The sequence below is a fragment of the Haliotis cracherodii genome, unplaced genomic scaffold (assembly GCF_022045235.1).
Source record: "Haliotis cracherodii isolate W230 unplaced genomic scaffold, xgHalCrac1.p SCAF_13, whole genome shotgun sequence".
NCBI classification, from domain to species: domain Eukaryota; kingdom Metazoa; phylum Mollusca; class Gastropoda; order Lepetellida; family Haliotidae; genus Haliotis; species Haliotis cracherodii.
In genome coordinates, this window is record NW_027266268.1 from 26384662 (window position 1) to 26405831 (window position 21170).

The 21170-nt window shown below is 41.6% G+C and overlaps 1 protein-coding gene across 1 annotated transcript in view; it reads left to right on the forward strand.

Moving 5' to 3' along the window:
- Nucleotides 1-19469, forward strand: part of LOC139458559 (cdc42-interacting protein 4 homolog) — a 29121-nt gene extending 9652 nt beyond the window's left edge. Inside the window, exons 4-15 of the mRNA XM_071239986.1 lie at nt 836-870; nt 1189-1336; nt 2003-2065; nt 2865-2969; nt 3184-3312; nt 5922-6068; nt 6534-6749; nt 15328-15440; nt 16869-17001; nt 17787-17935; nt 18677-18762; nt 19260-19469. Of these exons, the coding sequence (XP_071096087.1) occupies nt 836-870; nt 1189-1336; nt 2003-2065; nt 2865-2969; nt 3184-3312; nt 5922-6068; nt 6534-6749; nt 15328-15440; nt 16869-17001; nt 17787-17935; nt 18677-18762; nt 19260-19423 (1488 nt within the window). The 3' untranslated portion in view covers nt 19424-19469. The remainder of the gene's footprint in view (nt 1-835; nt 871-1188; nt 1337-2002; nt 2066-2864; nt 2970-3183; nt 3313-5921; nt 6069-6533; nt 6750-15327; nt 15441-16868; nt 17002-17786; nt 17936-18676; nt 18763-19259) is intronic.
- Nucleotides 19470-21170: the final 1701 nt, after the last annotated feature.

The following is a 21170-nucleotide window of genomic DNA, read 5'->3' on the forward strand; positions in this document are numbered from 1 at the left end:
TACAGATGAAGATGGGCAGGAGACTTGTATAATCCAGTTAAACATACACTGTGAGTGATCTCAAAGAAACAGGTTTAAGACCTAATTCCATGCCCTCCTTGTCATGAAAGATGGCCTGGCTGAGTGTCAGTATGCCCCAGTGGCATGGATTGGTGCTCATGCTATCAACCTCTGGTTTGTCTAACCTTCAGTTTATTACAGACTGGTAGAGGTGTAGTATTGCTATCTGTACCATGCAACAACTTTCACTTACTGACTCAGTCACTGCTCCTGCTTAGCAATAAATGTGTTAAGTATGTGAGGACAATTAAACACTGGCTGATTGTTCATACCAAAGTTCGTAATAATACAGACATGGTCACGGACTTGTCTATTACCCTATGACTTGACCCTATGCAGCGGTAGAAACTAACAGTTTTCATCCACTAGTCATTACAATGATTACATCTAGCAAAACCCTTAAAAAGGGCAAGTTTGTACTAGTCCTTATGATACCTTAACTATTGGGCAGTTAGTCAAGGCCAATTTCTAACACTGCTATGACAGTGACTAAGTAACATTCCATCTTGCATCTAATCATCAATAGGATCTTTATTCATCCTGGAATGGCTTTGACCCAAAGGAATTACACAGACAGTCCTTCTATACTGACATCTCACCTGTGAAGGTGTAACCAGTATCTATAGCTGCCCCAGTGTGTTTATCTCGTTCCTACCTGGCTTCATCTATGGCAACTCTGCGTGATCCACCCCACCTACCTGTGTAAAGTTGTGTTTCCTGGCAACTGTCCGGAGGTGTGGGTGGGGCTGTGTATTACCCCCTCCCTCCCTCCCAGGTGGATGACATCCCCTCTATATACCTGACAGTCAGGTAGGGACTCCAGCTCTTTCCATCCTGTAGTCTTTTATCTCAACAGCTCTTGTCGGGTCTGAAGAAAATCCGTTTAGCCATGTGATGCTGGTTTGGGGAAAACAGGTCTTATTTTACGTGGAAGGAATACTTCAGCCATGGCATGCTGGTTTGGGGGAAAACAGGTCTTATTTTACATGGAAGGAATACTGCAGCCATGTGATGCTGGTTTTGGGGAAAACTTTACAGTGAAGACCAAAATGGTCCTACTTTACAACAAACATTACATAAGTAAACAGCTGGTGGCTATTGTAACTAATCCGTGGGTTTGTGTTTCAGGTTTACGTGGTCGCGGGCGTTTGTGGACATGGTGAAGGAGCTGCATGACATCGCGGGCCAGCATGAGATGGTGGCTGAGAACCTGCAGGGCACCGTCTTTAAAGACCTGCAGGCGCTCATCGGGGAGCTCAGACAGGAGAGGAAAAGGGTGATTGCTTGTTTCAGACTCAGTCTTAATAGGGGCCTGGGGTAGCCAAGTGGTTAGCATTGGCTCGTCATGTCGCAAGCACAGGTTTGATTCCCTAGATGGGTGTAATGTGGGTTTCTGGTTTCCACCACCATGATATCGCTGGAATATTGCTAAGTGTGGCGTAAAACCAGTCTTAATCATAACACAGTCTTAATCATAACACACCAAATTTTGTATTTTAAAATGAAGCTGGATGCAATGCAAATTAAGAACACTTAGAATGTCTTGTTGATCATTGGTTAATTTACCCCCCAAATCCTTTTTAAGTTGTTTTATTGACAGATGCACACATTAAAATATGTTTAAAAATGGACTATTGTTTTCATGCTTTTACAAAACTCATAGAAACCCTATTGTTTATAATTGATACATATAAAGAGGTGTCATATAGATCTTAGTTATAGATTTCCAAATGGTGGAGAGATCCATCCCTTACAGGCCTACTTCCCAACCTACAGGGATCAACCAAACTATAGGATATGTACACACTTAATATAGAAATGGCCACACATTTACGAACAGGACACAATCCCCATAAAGCGTGTGTGATAATGATTAAAATCTGCCACATTTTCATGTCTTAGCTCCTGTGGGGTGTTCATGGATGTGTGTTTATCATTTCAGCATTTACATGAAGGAACAAGGATTCAAGATTCACTTAAACAGTCATACCAACAGTTAGATAAGGTGAGATGCATGGCCGTGACTTCTCTGTGGGGAGTTACCAACAGGTTGGGACACCTGAGCAAGGGGAGACAATTGGGAGTACTGTTAGATACCAACTTGTAAAATAAGTACAAGGCTATGCAAGCTCTATTTTCTTAGGTGTTTGTCTCAATTACATATGCCATGTGGTTGCCTGCTTCCGTGTTCTTGAACAAAGAGAGGTAACTCTCAAAACTGTGTGTCAGCTATCACAGTTCAGCGGTAGACACTACACTACTTGAAGTGATGTTTGTGCAGAGGAGACCCGTGAAGATCCAGGGTAGAATAGGTCTTCAGCAACCCATGCATGCCGTAAGAGGCGACTATGATTATCGGAAGGGGCGACGTAAGGGATCGGTAAGGGATCGGGTGGTCAAGCTCTCTGACTTGGTTGATGCATGTCATTGTATCCCAATTGCATGGATCGATATTCATGATTTCAATCACTGGATTGTCTGGTCATTTAGCTGGAATATTGCTGTGTGTGGCGTTAAACAACAAACAAACAAACAAAAATTGTGCAGAGGAATTTGTTTTAAACAACTGATCAGAGTAATTACATTGCATGCAAATATGACATCCGGCATTTCTTGAAAGTAATTAATGCTTTCAAATTGTAGTAAAAATAAATATGACATGGTCTTTTTTGTATTGATTGTAAATTCTCAAGTGAAGAAATGTAGATTGATGCAATATCTCTGAGTTAAAGGTATGTTGTGTACTGTTTCTGAGGTATAAGAATAACTTTACATGGTGTTGACATTATTTCTACACCTTTCAGTCAAAACGACAGTACGAAAGGGCTTTCAAAGACAGTGAAAAGGCTCTAGACAATTACAGGAAGGCTGATGCAGACATCAATCTGTCCCGAGCTGAAGTGGAAAAGGTAATTATCACACTGTGTGTCAGTCTTGTGTGAGAAGAGCTGGAGCTAGTGTAGTGGGGGAACCATTTTCCTGTCACAGGGAGGCTCCAGGTTTGTTCCTCAAGTGATACAATGAGTAAAGCACTTTTAGTCCTGGAACGTAGGTAAAAGTGTTATGTTTATACTGTTATCAGCTGAAAGTTGTGAAAATTTCCCATGTTTTATAACTTTGCAGCATCGAATTGTGATGAATACGAAGGCTTCTCAATGTGAGGATTGCAAAAACGAGTACGCTGCCCAGCTCCAGCAGACCAATGCTCATCAGAGAGAGTATTATTCCACCGGCATGCCACAAGTATTTCAGGTAGTACATCCATCTTCATCATTCACAACGTACCGTGAACTACAGTCATAACCAACTCAAAGGGACCACTTATTTGAGTTTGTTATAACCGTAGTTCGTTATAAGCATATATGCAGCATACACAGCTTATGGACAGGACAAAAAAACTAACTGTTCGTTATATCCGTCAGTTGGTTATAAACGTCTTGGTTATAAATGTAGTTTACTGTATGCAATTTGTTTGAGCAAGGACCTTTTGTTGCCCACCTGGCAGCCTGTTCACAGTCCTGTTACTAAGATTGTCATAAATGTCTCATAGTGAAAAAGATCTTATCTAAGCCCATTCTTGAAGCTGTCTTAGTGCTACGTTTCTTGAAGCTGTCTTAGTGCTACGTTTCTTGAAGCTGTCTTAGTGCTACGTTTCTTGAAGCTGTCTTAGTGCTACGTTTCTTGAAGCTGTCTTAGTGTTAAGTTTCTTGAAGCTGTCTTAGTGCTAAGTTTCTTGAAGCTGTCTTAGTGCTACGTTTCTTGAAGCTGTCTTAGTGCTATGTTATCGCAAGTTTAGTACCAAAATTATGACAGGGTCAGACCCATCTTAGGAACTTACGACAGGTGAGATTGGGACAACAGACAGCATGTTTGAAGAAAATGATCTGACAGTATGGGTCTACGTTATCATTTCTGAATACAAAACCAAGTGGTTTCCACTTGCACTTTCAAAACATGAACGAGTCTTAGAAGACACCCCTCAAACATTGCATTTGCCAATTATATGACTTATGCCTAACAGCAAGTTGATGATAACATAATAATTATACCATACAAGAGTGTTGGAGAGGTCTCGGGAGTAGTGCCCTTTACCGGGCGCACTTTTTCAGATCCAATAAGCGCTGTGGGGGCTCGAAAGCGCTTTGCCGGCTCACCGACTTGGCTAATTAGTAAGGACGAGTAGGACCCGGGTACCCACAGGACAACCCAGACTTGTGGTTAGTCACGTGATATATTGTTTAAAGACAAAAATTATCTAAAACTCTATGGTTACGCTACAAGTCACTTATGTTCGCATTTCTTTCTGACTATGCACCCATTCTTTCGGACTATTGTTGAATAAAGATATAACTTAAGTCAACTTTATTGTATACATGACCAGATTGTTTGATACATGTATCTAAATACGTTTTGCCAATTGGACATTTTGTACCTGTCTCTTGAGACCCACAGTGGGTACCCGGGTAATAGAGGGGTGGGTACCCGGGTAGTAGAGGGGTGGGTACCCGGGTAATGGAGGGGTGGGTACCCGGGAAATGGAGGGGTGGGTACCCGGGTAATAGAGGGGTGGGTACCCGGATAGTAGAGGGGTGGGTACCCGGGTAGTAGAGGGGTGGGTACCCGGGTAATAGAGGGGTGGGTACCCGGGTAGTAGAGGGGTGGGTACCCGGGAAATGGAGGGGTGGGTACCCGGGTGATAGAGTGGTGGGTACCCGGGTAGTAGAGGGAGGGGTACCTGGGTAGTAGAGGGGTGGGTACCCGGGTAGTAGAGGGGTGGGTACCCGGGTAATAGAGGGGTGGGTAGTAGAGGGGTGGGTACCCGGGTAATAGAGGGGTGGGTACCCGGGTAATAGAGGGGTGGGTACCCGGGTAGTAGAGGGGTGGGTACCCGGGTAATAGAGGGGTGGGTACCCGGGTAGTAAATTTGGACTTGTTCCAGTCCTATTCGACCCAAACATTTTTGATGAAGCAGGGAGACATACACTTGCAATATCAATTACAAAACACAACCAGTCCAACAGAAGCTTTTACTGCTATCACACCGAGTTCCCAGAGATTAAGTAGTGATAGATGAAGCCTTCATTTATCAAGGGAGGGCACTTGTGGCCCAGTCGTCTCAGGCACCGCAATTCACTGTGCAGAGTTGCGTCCCTTGGACTCGCTAGAAACCTATGTTTGTGGGTTCGAATCCCGGTTTGCCCCAATTATGTTTCTAGGTTTGGCAGCACCATACCCATGCTTGTGGGTTTCACCAAAGTGGTAAACGCCTGATACCTGCATCACTTTGGGCTTTCCTCCCAAATTAAGCTGACACGCCATGATATAACTGGAATACTGTTAAAAGCGGTGTTAAACCCAACTCACTCACTCACTCATTTATCAAGGAAAGTATCAGCTTGTAAAACATGTTTGCGACTATATGTCATACACCATTTGAAAGGTCTAATCCTACTGTTTATAAATATGAAAGTTATGTCATGTTTATCACATTATTTTAAAAATACTTAATTAATAATTACTTATATAAACTATCAGCCCAAGAACAAATCTGTCGGCTGTCAGCAACCCATGCTTGCCGTAAAAGGCGACTATGCTTGTCGTAAGAGGCAACTAACAGGATCGGGTGGTCAGGCTCACTGCATGTCATCATATCTCAATTGTTGGGATCGATGCTCATGATATCAATCACTGGATTGTCTGGTCCAGACTCGATTATTTACAGACCGCCGTCATATAGCTGGAATATTGCTGAGTGCGGCGTTAAACAACAAACAGATCAAATCAAAAATCTTAATCAACTTTTTATGTCATATTACCCTTTCATCTTTTTACAAGTACAAGCTTATTTGTGTGTGTTTCAGGGTTTACAAGATATGGACGAGAAGCGAATCAACCGCCTCCAGTCAGCTATAGGTCAGAGTGCAGAGGCTGACAGGAATGTCATCCCCATCATCAACACCTGCATCGACGGCATGCAGAAGGCTGCAGCAGCCATAAATGCAAAAGAAGTGAGACTTCAATACAACCATGCACAATTGTTTAATGTCTGAATGTAGTGTTGAATATTGCTAGTAGAGAAGAATATGTTTATGCTTACCAGGAAGTAGATGACAGAGTTAGAGTCTTTGTTTGTTTGTTTGTTTGTTTGTTTGTTTGTTTGTTTGTTGTTTAACCCCGCACTCAGCAATACTCCAGTGTATGGTGGCGGTCTGTAAATAATTGAGTCCAGACCAGACAATCACCCACCCACACACACACACACACACACACACACACACCCACACACACACACACACACACACACACACACACACACACACACACACACACACACACACACACACACACACACACACACACACACACACACACACACACACACACACACACACACTTGTACGTCGCTATTTAAGTGCTATACTTTTGGACGTGGCGTTTACTCCATTTCATCGGACCTCATCTTATGTTTTCAGGATTCAAAGATGGTTATCGAGAGGCACAAGTCAGGGTTTCAGGTCCCCAGTGACATTCCATTCGAAGATCTGAGCAACATGCAGGCCACCGAAAACTCGAACCACTCCACACCCAAATCAGCGCCTTCAGACATGAAAAATACCTATAAGACATCCACTGTTTCTGGCAAGAGTCGGAAACGAGGGGGAATATTTGGTTTATTTCAGTCATCAAAGGTAGGTCATGTTCTCTCTACTCTCTACTAACATATTTGTCATTTTGAATTAGCATATTAACAGGAGTGTGCACTGTTATTTTAGGAAGCACATGTACTACCAACCGAACATAAGGGAACGATGCACTTTGCTTTGTCTGTCATACAGACCTGAAAACAAATTGATCCCGTACAGCCCATGCTGGTCTGTAATATTTGGCATGTCTAGATTACTGCAGTTTCTCAAAATGAAGTCCCTGGGCTCCTTTTTGTTGTATTTTATTAAGATGATAATTTATCTGTAAAATATTTTCATTGCAGAGACTAGATGTTAGTCCACATTTTATTGTAATCCTTTAGGTAAACTAGACTCAGAAATTCTTTTAAATGTAATGACTGTGACATCTCATCTCACATGTCCACTGATTTTGCTGGTGTTTTCCAAGCTTTATTTCATGTTGGCTCATCTAGACTTACAGAAACTTTTGAAGTGAATAGGGCATCCTACATATCTGTTTCAAATCCTGTGTTTGAACCTGTGACCAAAAGACCTACATAATACAATATCCTACCGTTGCCAGCCCCCTTTTATTTCACAGATGTAATTGATCAGTAAGTATTCAGTCTCAAGCTGTGTGTGTGAACTCACAAAATGTTAGCAGGTGGTACACCATGAGGAACTTTAAGAACGCCAAAATATTTCGCCCACTTTATTGTTCCCTTACTCTGTGTTGGTAGTACTGCTAGATTGTAAGATGTTTTTTTGACTATTGTAGGGCAAGGTATTATTGTCAGTAGATGTGATTTACCAGGGAGGGAATTCGTTCTGTTTACAATGAATCAACGTTTGTCTTACTTTAAAAAAAAGACAAGATGTTTATCCATACTATAGCAAATCTTCTTTATTCCTAATGTTCTTAACTATGTGTAGGCAGCCATATGCCACTAACCCAAGCTAGAGTGTTTGTTGCATTGGCAGATAGGCTAGATTATAATACAGCTTTCACTGTAGAGACTGTGTGGTATGCACTCGGATGTATTTCACAACCTCTTGCATATGGTCATCTGACCTACTGTATCATGTGTAAAGTGAATATTTATCATGCACTTCATTGTACGGTCTACTCTAGGTGTTACTTTTGCAGATTCTTTTTTTAATTTTTTTAAAAGGTTTTTATTTAAACATTTGGGGCGTAATGGAGTCATTCCTACAGATATGTTGTGCTCAGTTGTTTTTACCATTATTCCCAATTTGTAATTATAAATATGTGGAATTTCCAAGTTTGTTTTCTAAAGATGATTTGTCTTCTTAAACATTAACTGAACATTTTTATTAACTGTTGCTGCAGAAATCTCAGGTCTGTTTGATGGCAGTTAGACTAGATGTTGGATGTCAGTGAAGCTCCTGTGTTAGATCAGTTGTCAGACATGTTTCATCTTGCCTCATCGTCGGCTTCATCCTTCAAGGGCACATAACGTTCATCACATCAATTCACATGTATTCACATGTATTCTCATGTTTCATGTAGCAGACCTTTCACCGTAGTTCATTTTCATGAATTGCATACATCTTTCCTGACAACTGATTTAACTCAAGAGACGTATTAATGTTATGACGCTTCCAATTTTTCGTCAGGATATATTCTTTTCGATTTGAGTGCTTGGTGTCTGACTGTTGACTCAATTTGTTTGTAGGTTTCTCTTCAATGTATTTGTGTGAGTGTTAACAACCAACAGAATTTCTCGGGAGAATTTTGTACCAAAGTTTTATTTTCTAGCCAGCCGTTATTATTTGTTTTTCCTCATGTTAAAGATCATTGGATTATTGGTATGTAAAGAATGCAGTCCTGTTTTCCATCCTGCATTATAGTTTCCCCTGAGTTTCCTGTCTAGTACCCAGTCCTATGTTTTCAGCATGGCATGAGTAGGTGTGTGAGTAGTTGTGCTGCAAGCAGTTTGACAGCGTCGGCCAGATGGGGAGGACACCTTGTGTTCCATGTAGTTTTGTAGCATCCGAATAATGTCACATTACTTTAATTTTATGAATGTGTTTTTAAAAGCTATATGGAAAGATAGCTGAGGTAAGTGTATCTCTGTGCTGCCTTGATATTGACATGTCGCTATGCACAGCTACGGGCTGTCCCATCATGTTTACCTAATAGATTCCCGATTTGGAACATCGGCACTAACAACCCTGCCGTATGTACATGAATCATAACCCCATGAAGACCACAAGACAATTTGCTTCCTAATAGATTTGCCTTCAAATATGTGTACATCTATTTTCCATCATGCAGCTTTCCATGTACTTACCGGGTATGGATCCTCGAGAAGGTACAGATTTATGGCTGTCATCGTTGAGAGCTATTGCAGATAAAAAATCTTTACCAGTCCGATTTCCAACTCGATAAGTAAATATATTGTTGCTCCATCTACAATATAAGTACTTGTATGTGAAGACGAGTGTCTCATGAAGTAAATCATGTTGCCTTTGTCGTTAGATCATGACGCTGGCACTTTGCTGAAGCCTATAAAGTACGATGCACATTTGGATCGGGAATCTATTAGGAAAACACTGGCACAGTCAGCAGCTCCGTGTAGCAACAAGTCCAAATCTAAATTGTTTTAAGGGGGCAGCACTGAGATAGGGTTACTACAGCGATATGGTAAACCACAATAATAAGTCAACAATTAAAGTTCTGAAATGGAGCCCTTTTATGAAGTCAATAAGTCCATGGAACACTAGAGGTAGCTGCTGATCATGGCATAATGCTGGGTATCTTTGTCAAGGTGCATGGTCAGATTGCTTCCAGGTATTGTTTTGTTAATTTTGTTCTTTTGTGCGTCACTGTTTACATTGCTTTTTTCCAGGACAAAGATTTATTACAATAGAATTTTACATTTCTCATTTGTTTGGAAGTATGACGAACTGAGGTGATGGTTGGCACAGTTTTATTAGAAACCTCACCTTCTTCAGCACGTTTTCCAGGCCTACTTGGAATCAAGTTGGATGATTTCATCAACACCCAGAAAGTATCTTGATGCGTTAATTATTATTTGACTTGGTGAAAAAATTCAAAATTAATCCATCTTCTTTAACGATAATGTATCCCAACTTGGTACAATGTGCTTACATGTTTCTATGAATTGCAACTTCGGTCTGATATGAAGATATTGGTTGGTTTTAGTTTGGGTAGCTTCATACAGAGAGAGTTGAATCCATATAAGCATAGAGCGCTAGAGATGCTCATCCAAGCTAGATACTTTGGAACTGAAGGCTATGTGTGTATTTATTTTGTTTCTAGCTGTTATCGCAGTTACCCACAATCTCTACCACGGTAAATATGTCGCCCACCTCGTATGTCTGTGTCACTGTCCGTCGTCCGTCAGTCTCTCTCACTGGATCTACTGCACTATGTCATAGACAGACCATGCATTACAGCCACAGACAATCACTCTACACAGTACTCCTATGTTTGCTCTCAGAAACTAGGTGTTCCTATGTTGGAATGCAGGAAATATGTTCCCTTTAAATTCTGAATTTCTTGTCTTTAAAAAGTTATAATTTAGATTTCAAGTTGAAAAATAGCTATCCAAAGTTTCATAAGTATCATCCAAATTCACAAAAACATCACTTCTGATAAAGTTAAGATGTCACCATGACAACCTGTCATGTTTAAGTGTGATAACTGTTCGTTCTGATAGGACAGTGTCCACTTTCTTAGCAACCCACATCTTTTTTTAAACCAATTTCTAAAACGTAATCCCTGTGCCCTGTAACAAACAACTTTTACACCATTTCGAAATTATCATTTTTTATATCCCAGTAACATTTTGCATATATTTAATACTAACATAGCTTAAAGTATGGAATATATTGCAATCACATCACAGATGTATGCAACTTGTCACAGATGTATGCAATGTGTCAAATATGTATGCTATGTGTCACACATGTACCCAGTGTATATGAAGGTTAGATCCAGGTATGCCGTGTCTATGATATCTTGTAGCATCCAGACCCAGGTGTCAGAACAGGCTGAGTAGATGATCATATCAGAACATGGCATTTCAGAAAACATCCCCTCCTCCTCTGAATCCCAAATCCCCTCTAATTTTTTTCACTCGGTCTCATTTATTCACCCCTGAATCCCAAAGACTACTTAACACAATTCTTAATATTCACTCTACGAAGGCAGAATCCAGATCGCAGACGAAAAACTTTCAAACTCATTCCTAGCTCATGAAAGGGTATGATTTGAAATTGAATGACTGAGAAAAATATTTTAAAAAGATAATACATACCGGTAAAGGGAATTATTATGTACGTCATATTTTGTTAAATGTTGAATATACGTACCAAATAGATTTTATTTGCGTCCCAAATTCCCTTTAAATAGACCCTTGAATCCCATGTACAAAAGGACGTCTCTTTCTTGACTCCATTATATTGCTACCATTATTGGTATTCATTATGGAGCTGTCAATCCTGGCCTGGGCAGATATGGTTTGATATGATGATCTACTGAGCCTGCATCTTACTCAGTTCCTAGAGTTAGCAGATGCAACACACTGTGACAGTTGATTTGGTCATGTCTAGGATTAGTGTAGTCAGTTGTATACACAGTGTTAAACTAGTTAACGAAATGTCATAACTACAGCCTGTTAGTTGTCACTGTGTGGCAAATCTGCTCCACAATGTTTTCTGTTGCCTGTTTTACAAAGCAAATGTCGGAAATTGCACAATGGGCTTTTTCCTGTTTAACGATTACAAAAATTCATTTTTTTGAGAGCTCTGTGAAGTAAGAATTGTGTTTGCATCCTTTTACTCAGGAAGGAACAAATTGTATTTCCTCTGAATGTGTATAGCATGATGACATTTGCTTTGAAAAATGGCAGCAGAATGACAAGTAATATGATTCCAACTGGGTTAGCCATAGACTTCTGGATCTGTGGTACTGTGAATCTACCACCCTGTCTGGTGTATATATACAAGGGGAAATAATTCATCACACTCTGGCTTCTGAGCAAAGAGTCAGGACTGTTGAATCTGTCATCCAGAAATATTTGAAACATGTTCTCAAACAGAAGATTGCACCTCCAACAAATTTCTTTTATCAGTGAAGATAGATGCCAGTTTCTTTTCACATAGTTGTCAAGATCCGATGTTTATCAAACATGTAGTGCTATCAAATACGCAAACAACAATGTTTGGCATGGGGCATCTTTGCAGAAGAGTCCCAAGGAAATACATTTATGTTGCAACTGTTTAAAGTGCATGGAATGCAATCAAAATTAATCCGGACAGGTGAGTTATGTAGACTTGTGATGCTGTATCTTGTTTGAAAACAGGATTTTCAGAGAGGAACAAATCTGATATAGGTTGAAAAAACAGCTTTAGCATCTGATTTTCACTTGTTGGGCTATTGTTTAAGAACATATTTCTCCCTTGTACAACACCAGATGGGGATATAAAACGTGGGATGGTCTGGGAAATTTTCTTAATCATTGTCAAAGAGCACTTTAACAAACAGCACAGCATAATGATTGGGAGAGTTTCACAGAGGGCATGCCCAGGTTACAAATTGACAACTTGTAGTCCTAGATGTACTTCCTTCAGTATGTAACCATGGTAACTGTCTTAGAGAACATGTAGCGACTCTGTGATGTCATCAAGAAAGATGCATGTCTATCTATTGTATATAACAGGAAATTGTTTCATCAAAGCAGTGTTGGTACAGAAATATGGATATCTATCTATGGAGAGAAATATTCGAGAAAGTTAACTCAAATTTGCTACGTAGTGTGACCGTGTGTAAATCTTCATCTCTTTAGATGATACGTCCATTGTCACAAGCAACCAGCCTGAGCACCATGTTTTATATAATTATCTCCCCTAACTTTTGAAAAAGATAGATGCAACTATACTTTTTTTAGAAACAAGGAAGAAAAGCAAACAAGCCGTCCCATTTAGTTCCATCTCCAACACTGTTTTGTGAGTTATTAACCAAATGATTTCTGTTGTACTTAACTACCATGATGACCTTGACCTTTGGATGTTGGTGGCCGGGAACTCTAATTACCATCAGTGTTGTTCTAACATGACACTGTTACTAATACAACATGGCTGTGCCCTGGAGGGGCCCAAATGTACGACAACATGTAAAGTTATTTCTTGTGGCTGCGATTTGATTCAGAATTCAACCCTGTCAAGATCCGGGTTAAAATTGGTCTTCAGCAACCCATGCTCACCTCAAGAGGCCACTATCAGGTTCAGATGGTCAGGCTTGTTGACTTGGTTGATGTATCCCATTTGTGTAGATGGATGCTCATGATGTCATGACTGGATTTTCTGGTCCAGACTCTATGAGGAGGAATATTGCTGAGTGTGGGGTTTGACAGCAAGCAAACAAATGACAAGTCCACGGAGTGATGTTGAAGTGGATCTCCATTGATACCCATTGATACCCTCTGACATGTCGGTGGGGATTCCAAGTATCTGATGTTTGTCTTAAGCACTTCTAAACCTGGGATCTTTCTGATACTATGGCTCTAGCTGGCGTGGATAGTTGCTCATACTGTCAACCACTGGTTTTCCTGTGTGAAATTCAGTTACTGGATGTTGCCATATAGCTGAAATACTTCAGCGAAAAACAACATTCACTCTCTCACTCACTCTGAAATGTGCAAATGCTTCATTAAACTCTTAAGTTTGATGTGAGGTGAAATGGGGTTTAGCGTCGTGTTCAAGATTGTTTTACTTATATCACCGTACATGCATGAGTGTGTATGGCTGCTTGTACTACTAGTCCAGATTAAAACTGGTTTTATAGTGCCCGCCCACTGAGATACCATGCCACAGTATAACATGGATACTCCACTCAGACACAGTGTACAGACTGAGCTGACTAGTCCTTGTTTTATCCCCTTGATGCAGAGAACCAGGCAAGGCAACAACAAGTACCATTTTTGGTATGACATGGCCAAGGACGCAACCATTGACTTTCCATTCTCCAGGCGGACGCTCTGTCCACTAGGCCACGGGGCAGTCATAAAGTCAGAATACAAACCACAGTTGACAAATATTCTTGTGTAAATGTTAATTTGACTTAACATGCAACTATACATTAATGTCAACTGTCCACGAGGATGGATTAATGTCTTGATAACATGGTGCTCTGTAATATGGAAGACTACAGTTTACTTGACAAATAACGAAATCAATTTGTATTACATGAAGTTCAGGCTATGAATTCTAAGCGAGAACAGTATGTGACAACTATTTGGTACGACTTTGTTTACAAGGTGCAATTAGAGTTAGTGAGTATTGTTATTGTGCCAGAAGCTGTAAATCAAGCCATGTGGTCATCGGAGTGTTGCTGCACAATATCAACACTTGACTTCACAAGTAGGCGGGTCAGGTTGACTTCCTCAACCCCGTCCTCACACTGGTGTAAGAGGCTACTTAACATTCCCTGCGTTCTCACCAGTGTTTTCTGCATGTTGTCCATAACAGAACATTACATTGTCCTTAGGCTCGCAGTGGGTTTTTTTTGCCTGGAATTATTTTTTGTTGATTTAATGTGTTACATTTGCAGGATATGCTTTACTTTTCCTAAGCAAGTGTCCAGGTTTGATATTTGATGGACTGAGGCACCATTCAATCAATGCCTGGGATATTTATTTACATTTTTGCTGTGCTCAGTAAATGCTCTTTACGATCTACTGATTAATTTAACTGACCGGTGGAGATCCGGGGTAGAATAGGTCTTCAGCAACCCATTCTTGCCCTAAACGGCAACTATGCTTGTCATAAGAGGTGACTAACGGGATCGGGTGGTCAGGCTCACTGACTTGGTTGATCGATGTCATCGTATCCCAACTGCATGGATTGATGCTTGTGATGTCAATCACTGGATTGTCTGGTCCAGACTTGATTATTTACAGATCGCCGTCATATAGCTGGAATATTCCTGAGTGCGGTCTTAAACAACAAACAGAACAAAAAGATTAATTTAAGTATTTCATCTGATAACATTTTGTAATGAAACAGTATAGACAGCTTAATCGCTGTCTCGTGCTTACAAATGAGTAAGTGGAATACCCAAACGGTTTTAGGTGGTTATAAACAGCAGTGGTAGAAATTGCATGCTGTGGTATGCTTTGGTATTGCATGCGTGCATGTTATGGGTTATCAGTGGTAGATGCTAGTATGAGGTCCCTTGACCTCGTTGTGGCATTGTCATTAATACAGTTGTCCTTTAGGAATGATGATGGTGATGATGATGTGCGGTCATTTCAGTGACATACAGCCATATCATTGTATATGAATTGTGACCTGCCATGAAATTAACATTGAGTAATTTTGTGTAACATGGCATGATCCCACAGATAAAGAACGCAAATTTAGCAGCTTATTTCGCTTTGCTTAATGATCATGTAGAGTATTGTTATGTGAATGACATGCTTTGTGGTAAATACAAAATGTTTTGTTAGAAATGATTTGTTAAAGATACTTGTGACATATCTGCTTGATGGTGGGCGTTTACATGGATATTGACCAGTTTAGAGTGAGATATGAGTGGTTTGATTGTCTTCAGGTGGATGACCCAAAGGAAGACTTCAGTGACCTGCCTCCCAATCAGCGTCGGAAGAAGCTGCAGCAGAAGATTGATGCAATCAAGAAGGAAATGGCCAAAGAACAGGCAGAGAGGTACTCTAGGGTTGTGGGAGGGTGGAAGTCCTTGGGGGTAAGACAGACAGAAAGGTACTGTAGGGTTGTGGGAGGGTGGTAGTCCTTGGGGGTAAGACAGGCAGAGAGGTAATGTAGTGTTGTGGGAGGGTGGTAGTCCTTGGGGGTAAGACAGGCAGAGAGGAACTGTAGGGTTGTGGGAGGGTGGTAGTCCTTGGGGGTAGCACAGACAGAGAGGAACTGTAGGGTTGTGGGAGGGTGGTAGTCCTTGGGGGTAAGACAGGCAGAGAGGTAATGTAGAGTTGTGGGAAGGTGGTAGTCCTTGGGGGTAAGACAGGCAGAGAGGTAATGTGGGGTTGTGGGAGGGTGGTAGTCCTTGGGGGTAAGACAGGCAGAGAGGAACTGTAGGGTTGTGGGAGGGTGGTAGTCCTTGGGGGTAAGACAGACAGAGAGGAACTGTAGGGTTGTGGGAGGGTGGTAGTCCTTGGGGGTAAGACAGACAGAAAGGTACTGTAGGGCTGTGGGAGGGTGGTAGTCCTTGGGGGTAGGACAGGCAGAGAGGTAATGTAGGGTTGTGGGAGGGTGGTAGTCTAGTCCTTGGGGGTAGGACAGACAGAGGTAATGTAGAGTTGTGGGAGGGTTGTAGTCCTTGGAGGTAGGACAGACAGAGGTAATGTAGAGTTGTGGGAGGGTTGTAGTCCTTGGGGGTAAGACAGGCAGAGAGGAACTGTAGGGCTGTGGGAGGGTGGTAGTCCTTGGGGGTAGGACAGGCAGAGAGGTAATGTAGGGTTGTGGGAGGGTGGTAGTCTAGTCCTTGGGGGTAGGACAGACAGAGGTAATGTAGAGTTGTGGGAGGGTTGTAGTCCTTGGGGGTAAGACAGGCAGAGAGGTACTGTAGGGCTGTGGGAGGGTGGTAGTCCTTGGGGGTAGGACAGGCAGAGAGGTAATGTAGGGTTGTGGGAGGGTGGTAGTCTAGTCCTTGGGGGTAGGACAGACAGAGGTAATGTAGAGTTGTGGGAGGGTTGTAGTCCTTGGAGGTAGGACAGACAGAGGTAATGTAGAGTTAAACTGTTATAGGGATAGCTTTGTTTCAACTTGAGATTATATAGGACTTGCTGTTACAGGGATAGCATTGTTTCAACTTGAGATTATATAGGACTTGCTGTTACAGTGATAGCTCTAATTCAGCTTGAGATTATGTGGGACTTGCCTTTACAGGGATAGCTAAAGTTCAACTTGAGATTACATAGGACTTGCCTTTACAGGGATACCTTGAGATTACAGTGAAACACTGTTGTGTCAAACTTACTGTTGTCTCGAAGTAAAAGCATTGCCCCTGCATGTTCCTTCTTTATTTATCATTTTCGGTTGTGTGGAACCTCAGTATTGACATAGGTCTCTCAACTCCAACACAGCGGTGTTGACTGTATACATGGCTTGCTGTTACAGGGAAGGCATGTTGAAGATGAAAGATGTTTATGCAAACAACCCGGCTCTAGGAGATCCAAGTACCTTAGATAAGAAAATAGAAGAAAATGCTCAAAAGATAGATGATCTACGGCAAGATCTGCAAAAGTTTGAGGTGAGTGAAAACACGCTGATGCCATTTAAACAATATGATTCCAAGTACAGACACAGGGGGCAGGTGGACACACAGACACATCAGTTAGATCACTCTCGTCAATCAGTAGGTCCTGAAACATATAACATTATACTGGAGAGTTGTTAAGGATTGTCGTATGAATACTGCCGACAATATGTTTGGAAAATACTGGTGTATATTGGGTTTTTCAAAATCATGCATATTTTCATCTCGTTGGCAAAATGTACATCAGTGACAACTCCAGTTGAAATTATGAAATTAGCATCTGATTCCTGTGATCGAAGAAGCCAAATTATTCATGACCAGCCTCCTGTATATGATCTGTCTATTACGTTTGTGTTGTGGCCAGAGTAACATCCAACAAAATGGTGGACTACTACAAAGTTGTCAAAAAACTGCAGGGGAAGTGTGATGTATGTGACCTTTTTTAGTATTTTGTTACAAATTACAAATGAAAGAAGGCATGCAATATATTGTGGTATGTATCGCAATACATGAATCATTATTGCAATTTATGGCTATAGAAAAGGCCAATACCCATCACTACTGACTACGTAAATCTACCTACTGTGTTCGTAGAGATGACTTGCTTGCTGAAATTAGTTGTTTGGATAAACAAGTGTCCGGCAATAATGAGTTTCATGTTCAACATTGTCCCTGAATTATTTCCAGGCTCTCGAGGTTCCACGAAAGTCAGCATTCAACTTACTAGGTAGTGTGGACATATTGAGTGATGAAATGAGTGTTTGTGTTATGTGTTCCAGAATTATCTAGGTGAGGCAGATGGTAAACATCGGCGCCACAGTACATCTAACGAGTCGCTGTCCCCAAGTGTGTCAGATGGCAGTACCCCAGCCAGTCAACAGCAGGTCTCCGAGCCAGGAACACCAAACCTGCAGCATAATGTGTATGCGTAAGTATATGCTGTCAGTGTCTGTCACATCATGGTTGTTGTGGGGGCACGGGGTGCCCAGTCGTCTAAGGTGCCGCAGTTTGCCGTGGGTTTGAATCCTGGTTCGCCCTGGTAATGTTTCTAGATTTGTAAGCAGCACACCCGAGCTTGAGGGTTTCACCAAAGTGGTAACTTCTGAGACCTGAATCACTTCGGTCTTTCCTCCTGACTTGAAGTGACATCACAAGTGGAATAAGTGACGTCACAACCGGAACCAATATTGGAAGTGTCGTGATAGATGACACCTTTATGACTTTTGAGAGACCGGAAATGACATCTAGAAAGGAAATGAAGTCATTTACACCCGAAAGTGACCTGCCTCTGCACATGGAAGAGGTCGTCCAGAGTGCTATTAGGGATACGACTAATGATGTATAGTTGACAGTGAGGAGGACTTCTGATGAAAATCTGATTGTTTAGTTTTAGTGTGGTCGCAGCCTGAATACAATATTATGGCAGTGATGTAATAGAGGTAGTATTCCAAGAATTATCAACGATAACAATTGTTTTGATGTTGATACAAATGTTACTCTGAATATTTGCAATGTTCATTTCACATCCATAGAAAACAAACATCTAGCTGAACCTTACATATGATATGTACCTCTGATATTTATGTTTCTGTGTGGAAACTTCACTGTATCGTAATATGAAACTGCCTCCCACTCACTGCTAACGTCTCATACTGACCTTCTGTTTCAGGCCTATTGATGGAGATGAGGAGGGGGAGGATGAGTTTGAAACGTTTCCTATCATCGGAACCTGTCGGGCATTATATCCTTTTGATGGTGAGTTCTACAACTGTAGAAAAGCCCATGCCAACTTTCATCACAACATCCGTACCAAACTAGCTTGATGCTGATTTATCTTTATGTACACGTGTTGACCATCTGTCATTAGACAGCAGAAAACACAGTCCTCCTAAATAAGACCGCCTCCATGGTCTTGTTGAAACAGCATCTGCCCGGAGACGTCATGCCAATAGACGTTAAAAGAAGGTAGTTGTTTTTATCCTGCCTGACACTCAGCAGTTTGGGGACAAGACAAGGACTGGTTGGCTCGGAGTCAGTATACTGTGTCTGAGTGGAGTGTCCATGTTGAACTGCAGCATGGTTTCCCAGTGGGCTAGCACTATAAGACTGGCAATAGTTCGGACTAATACAGGAAGACACGCACACGCATGCACGTCGCTACATAAGTGCAATAGTCTTTAACATGACATTACCCCCATTTCACTTTACATTACCTCTCCCAAATAAACTCACCCTGTTGCTGTGGTTTTCAGGAAGCAGCGAAGGGTCGATCTCCATGCTGGAGAATGAAGAGTTCAACATCATAGAGGCTGACCAGGGCGACGGGTGGACGCGGGTCAAGCGGGACGATACCTCCGAGGGCTTCGTGCCGACATCCTACATAGAGGTCCACCTGTACGATCAGGATCAAGTCTAGCACACCATATAGCATTACTCTAGTTCACAGACTTGAAAGATGTCACTGTCGGTTGTTAAAACGAGATCTCCAGGATGCAAGCTGCTGATTGAGTGTCGTGTTTCATAACCAGGAGAACATTGAGGTGTCTGGAGCGGGCAAATCCCACTAGTGTTTGGAACAGACCGTCTCCATAGTTCCTTCATCAAGCCATGCTAGAAAATGCACCGTCCTGTTTTAACAGACTGAGAGCCGACTTGGAATGTGTGAAAGTACTATCATCAGGTGACAAGGTAACCTAGGTCATCTTTCAGGTGGTCAGTCCACAGCTCCATGCTTGCAATCAGTCAGATGCCTGCGCAGGCCCATCAGGTGATGGAGAAGCCCTAGCTTGCGTTGTCATCGGTTACACAGCTACGTAACATTCACCTTGTGATTGCATCAATTATCAAGCTACATAGATGCATCTTATGACCTTGTACGGGACAGGGTTGCATCAGTTCGTAAGCTAGTAAGATTCACCTTGTGACCTTGTGGGTACCGGAGATGACTGATGATACCTTCCACTGGGCAGTATCTGCCTGAAGCAGCTTCAGCCTCTCCCACTACAGTCCACGGTCCATGATGCTGTGTCACGCCATTGCTGTCCAGTGTCCATCTGCTTCATCTAGTAACTAGGTCAGTCAGATCTATGTAGGGTAGGGTTGATGGTGTCATTACTTCACGCGGTGAGATTACCCATCGGAGTCCAACACTGCATTGAGTTAACCCTGCAACACATCGCCCACCCAGCTTCATCAACATCATGTATAACACCTGCTTCAAATGCTGACCGCAACATCATGGACCCTGAGCAAGACCGAAGAAGGATGCGATTTGATATAAATGTGTTCTGTAGTTTTCTAGAAAGAATGTACGTATACAAGAGTCACACAGTTGTCGAGGAAACGTATTGATAATGGACAAAAGAGGATTGAATGAAGACAGTTGCCTCTTGATGTAGATTTGAATGGAGTAAGGTTTAATCTTGCTGATGTTTGAAAGGCAGCTCTTTGGTAACAGATATTAGAAGACTGCTGACAATGCATTTACATTGTGTGCTGTTTACCATGTGTTGGTGGTCAGATTGGATATTAATGCTGCAACATCAAAGGGCTGTCTTTCAGCTTCATCTCCGACTGTAGTTTGGGGAGAGGTTCATGTTACGCTGATGATTAAATCGTGCAATCAAATTCTCTGGCTGGAGATAAACAGATCAACTTTTTTAAACGATCAAGGTACACTTTATACCTTTTTAATCTGTTTGATATATGTAGTCATTCATGTTGTATATATTTGATACTAATGTACTTATGCTGGCTTGCTGTACGCTGTTGTTGTTGCTGCTGCCGCTGCCTGCACAGATCATCAGCATTCAGTCGGGATACAGCAAAGGGCACCTGTTGACTGCTGGAGAAGCCTGTGAAAGTAGGGGAAATAACTCTATAGTAGTGATGCTCTTCCAATGAAGGCCGAGAAATTTGATAGAATTATGCACTCAAATTTGAAAAAAGGAAGGCACCTTTGTAACGATGAATTGAATTGAGCACGTGCTTTTATGTAGCTGGATGATTAATATGTTGAATTCTTGTCATGTTGTGAAATTCTTCAAAACATCATTTTCACAACATCATATTGTTTTAGTATCTACACAACTTGATTAAGAAAAAAGGCCTTTATTGTGTTGACTGAAGTCAACAGTCTTGATAGACATTTGTCTAATGTAGGA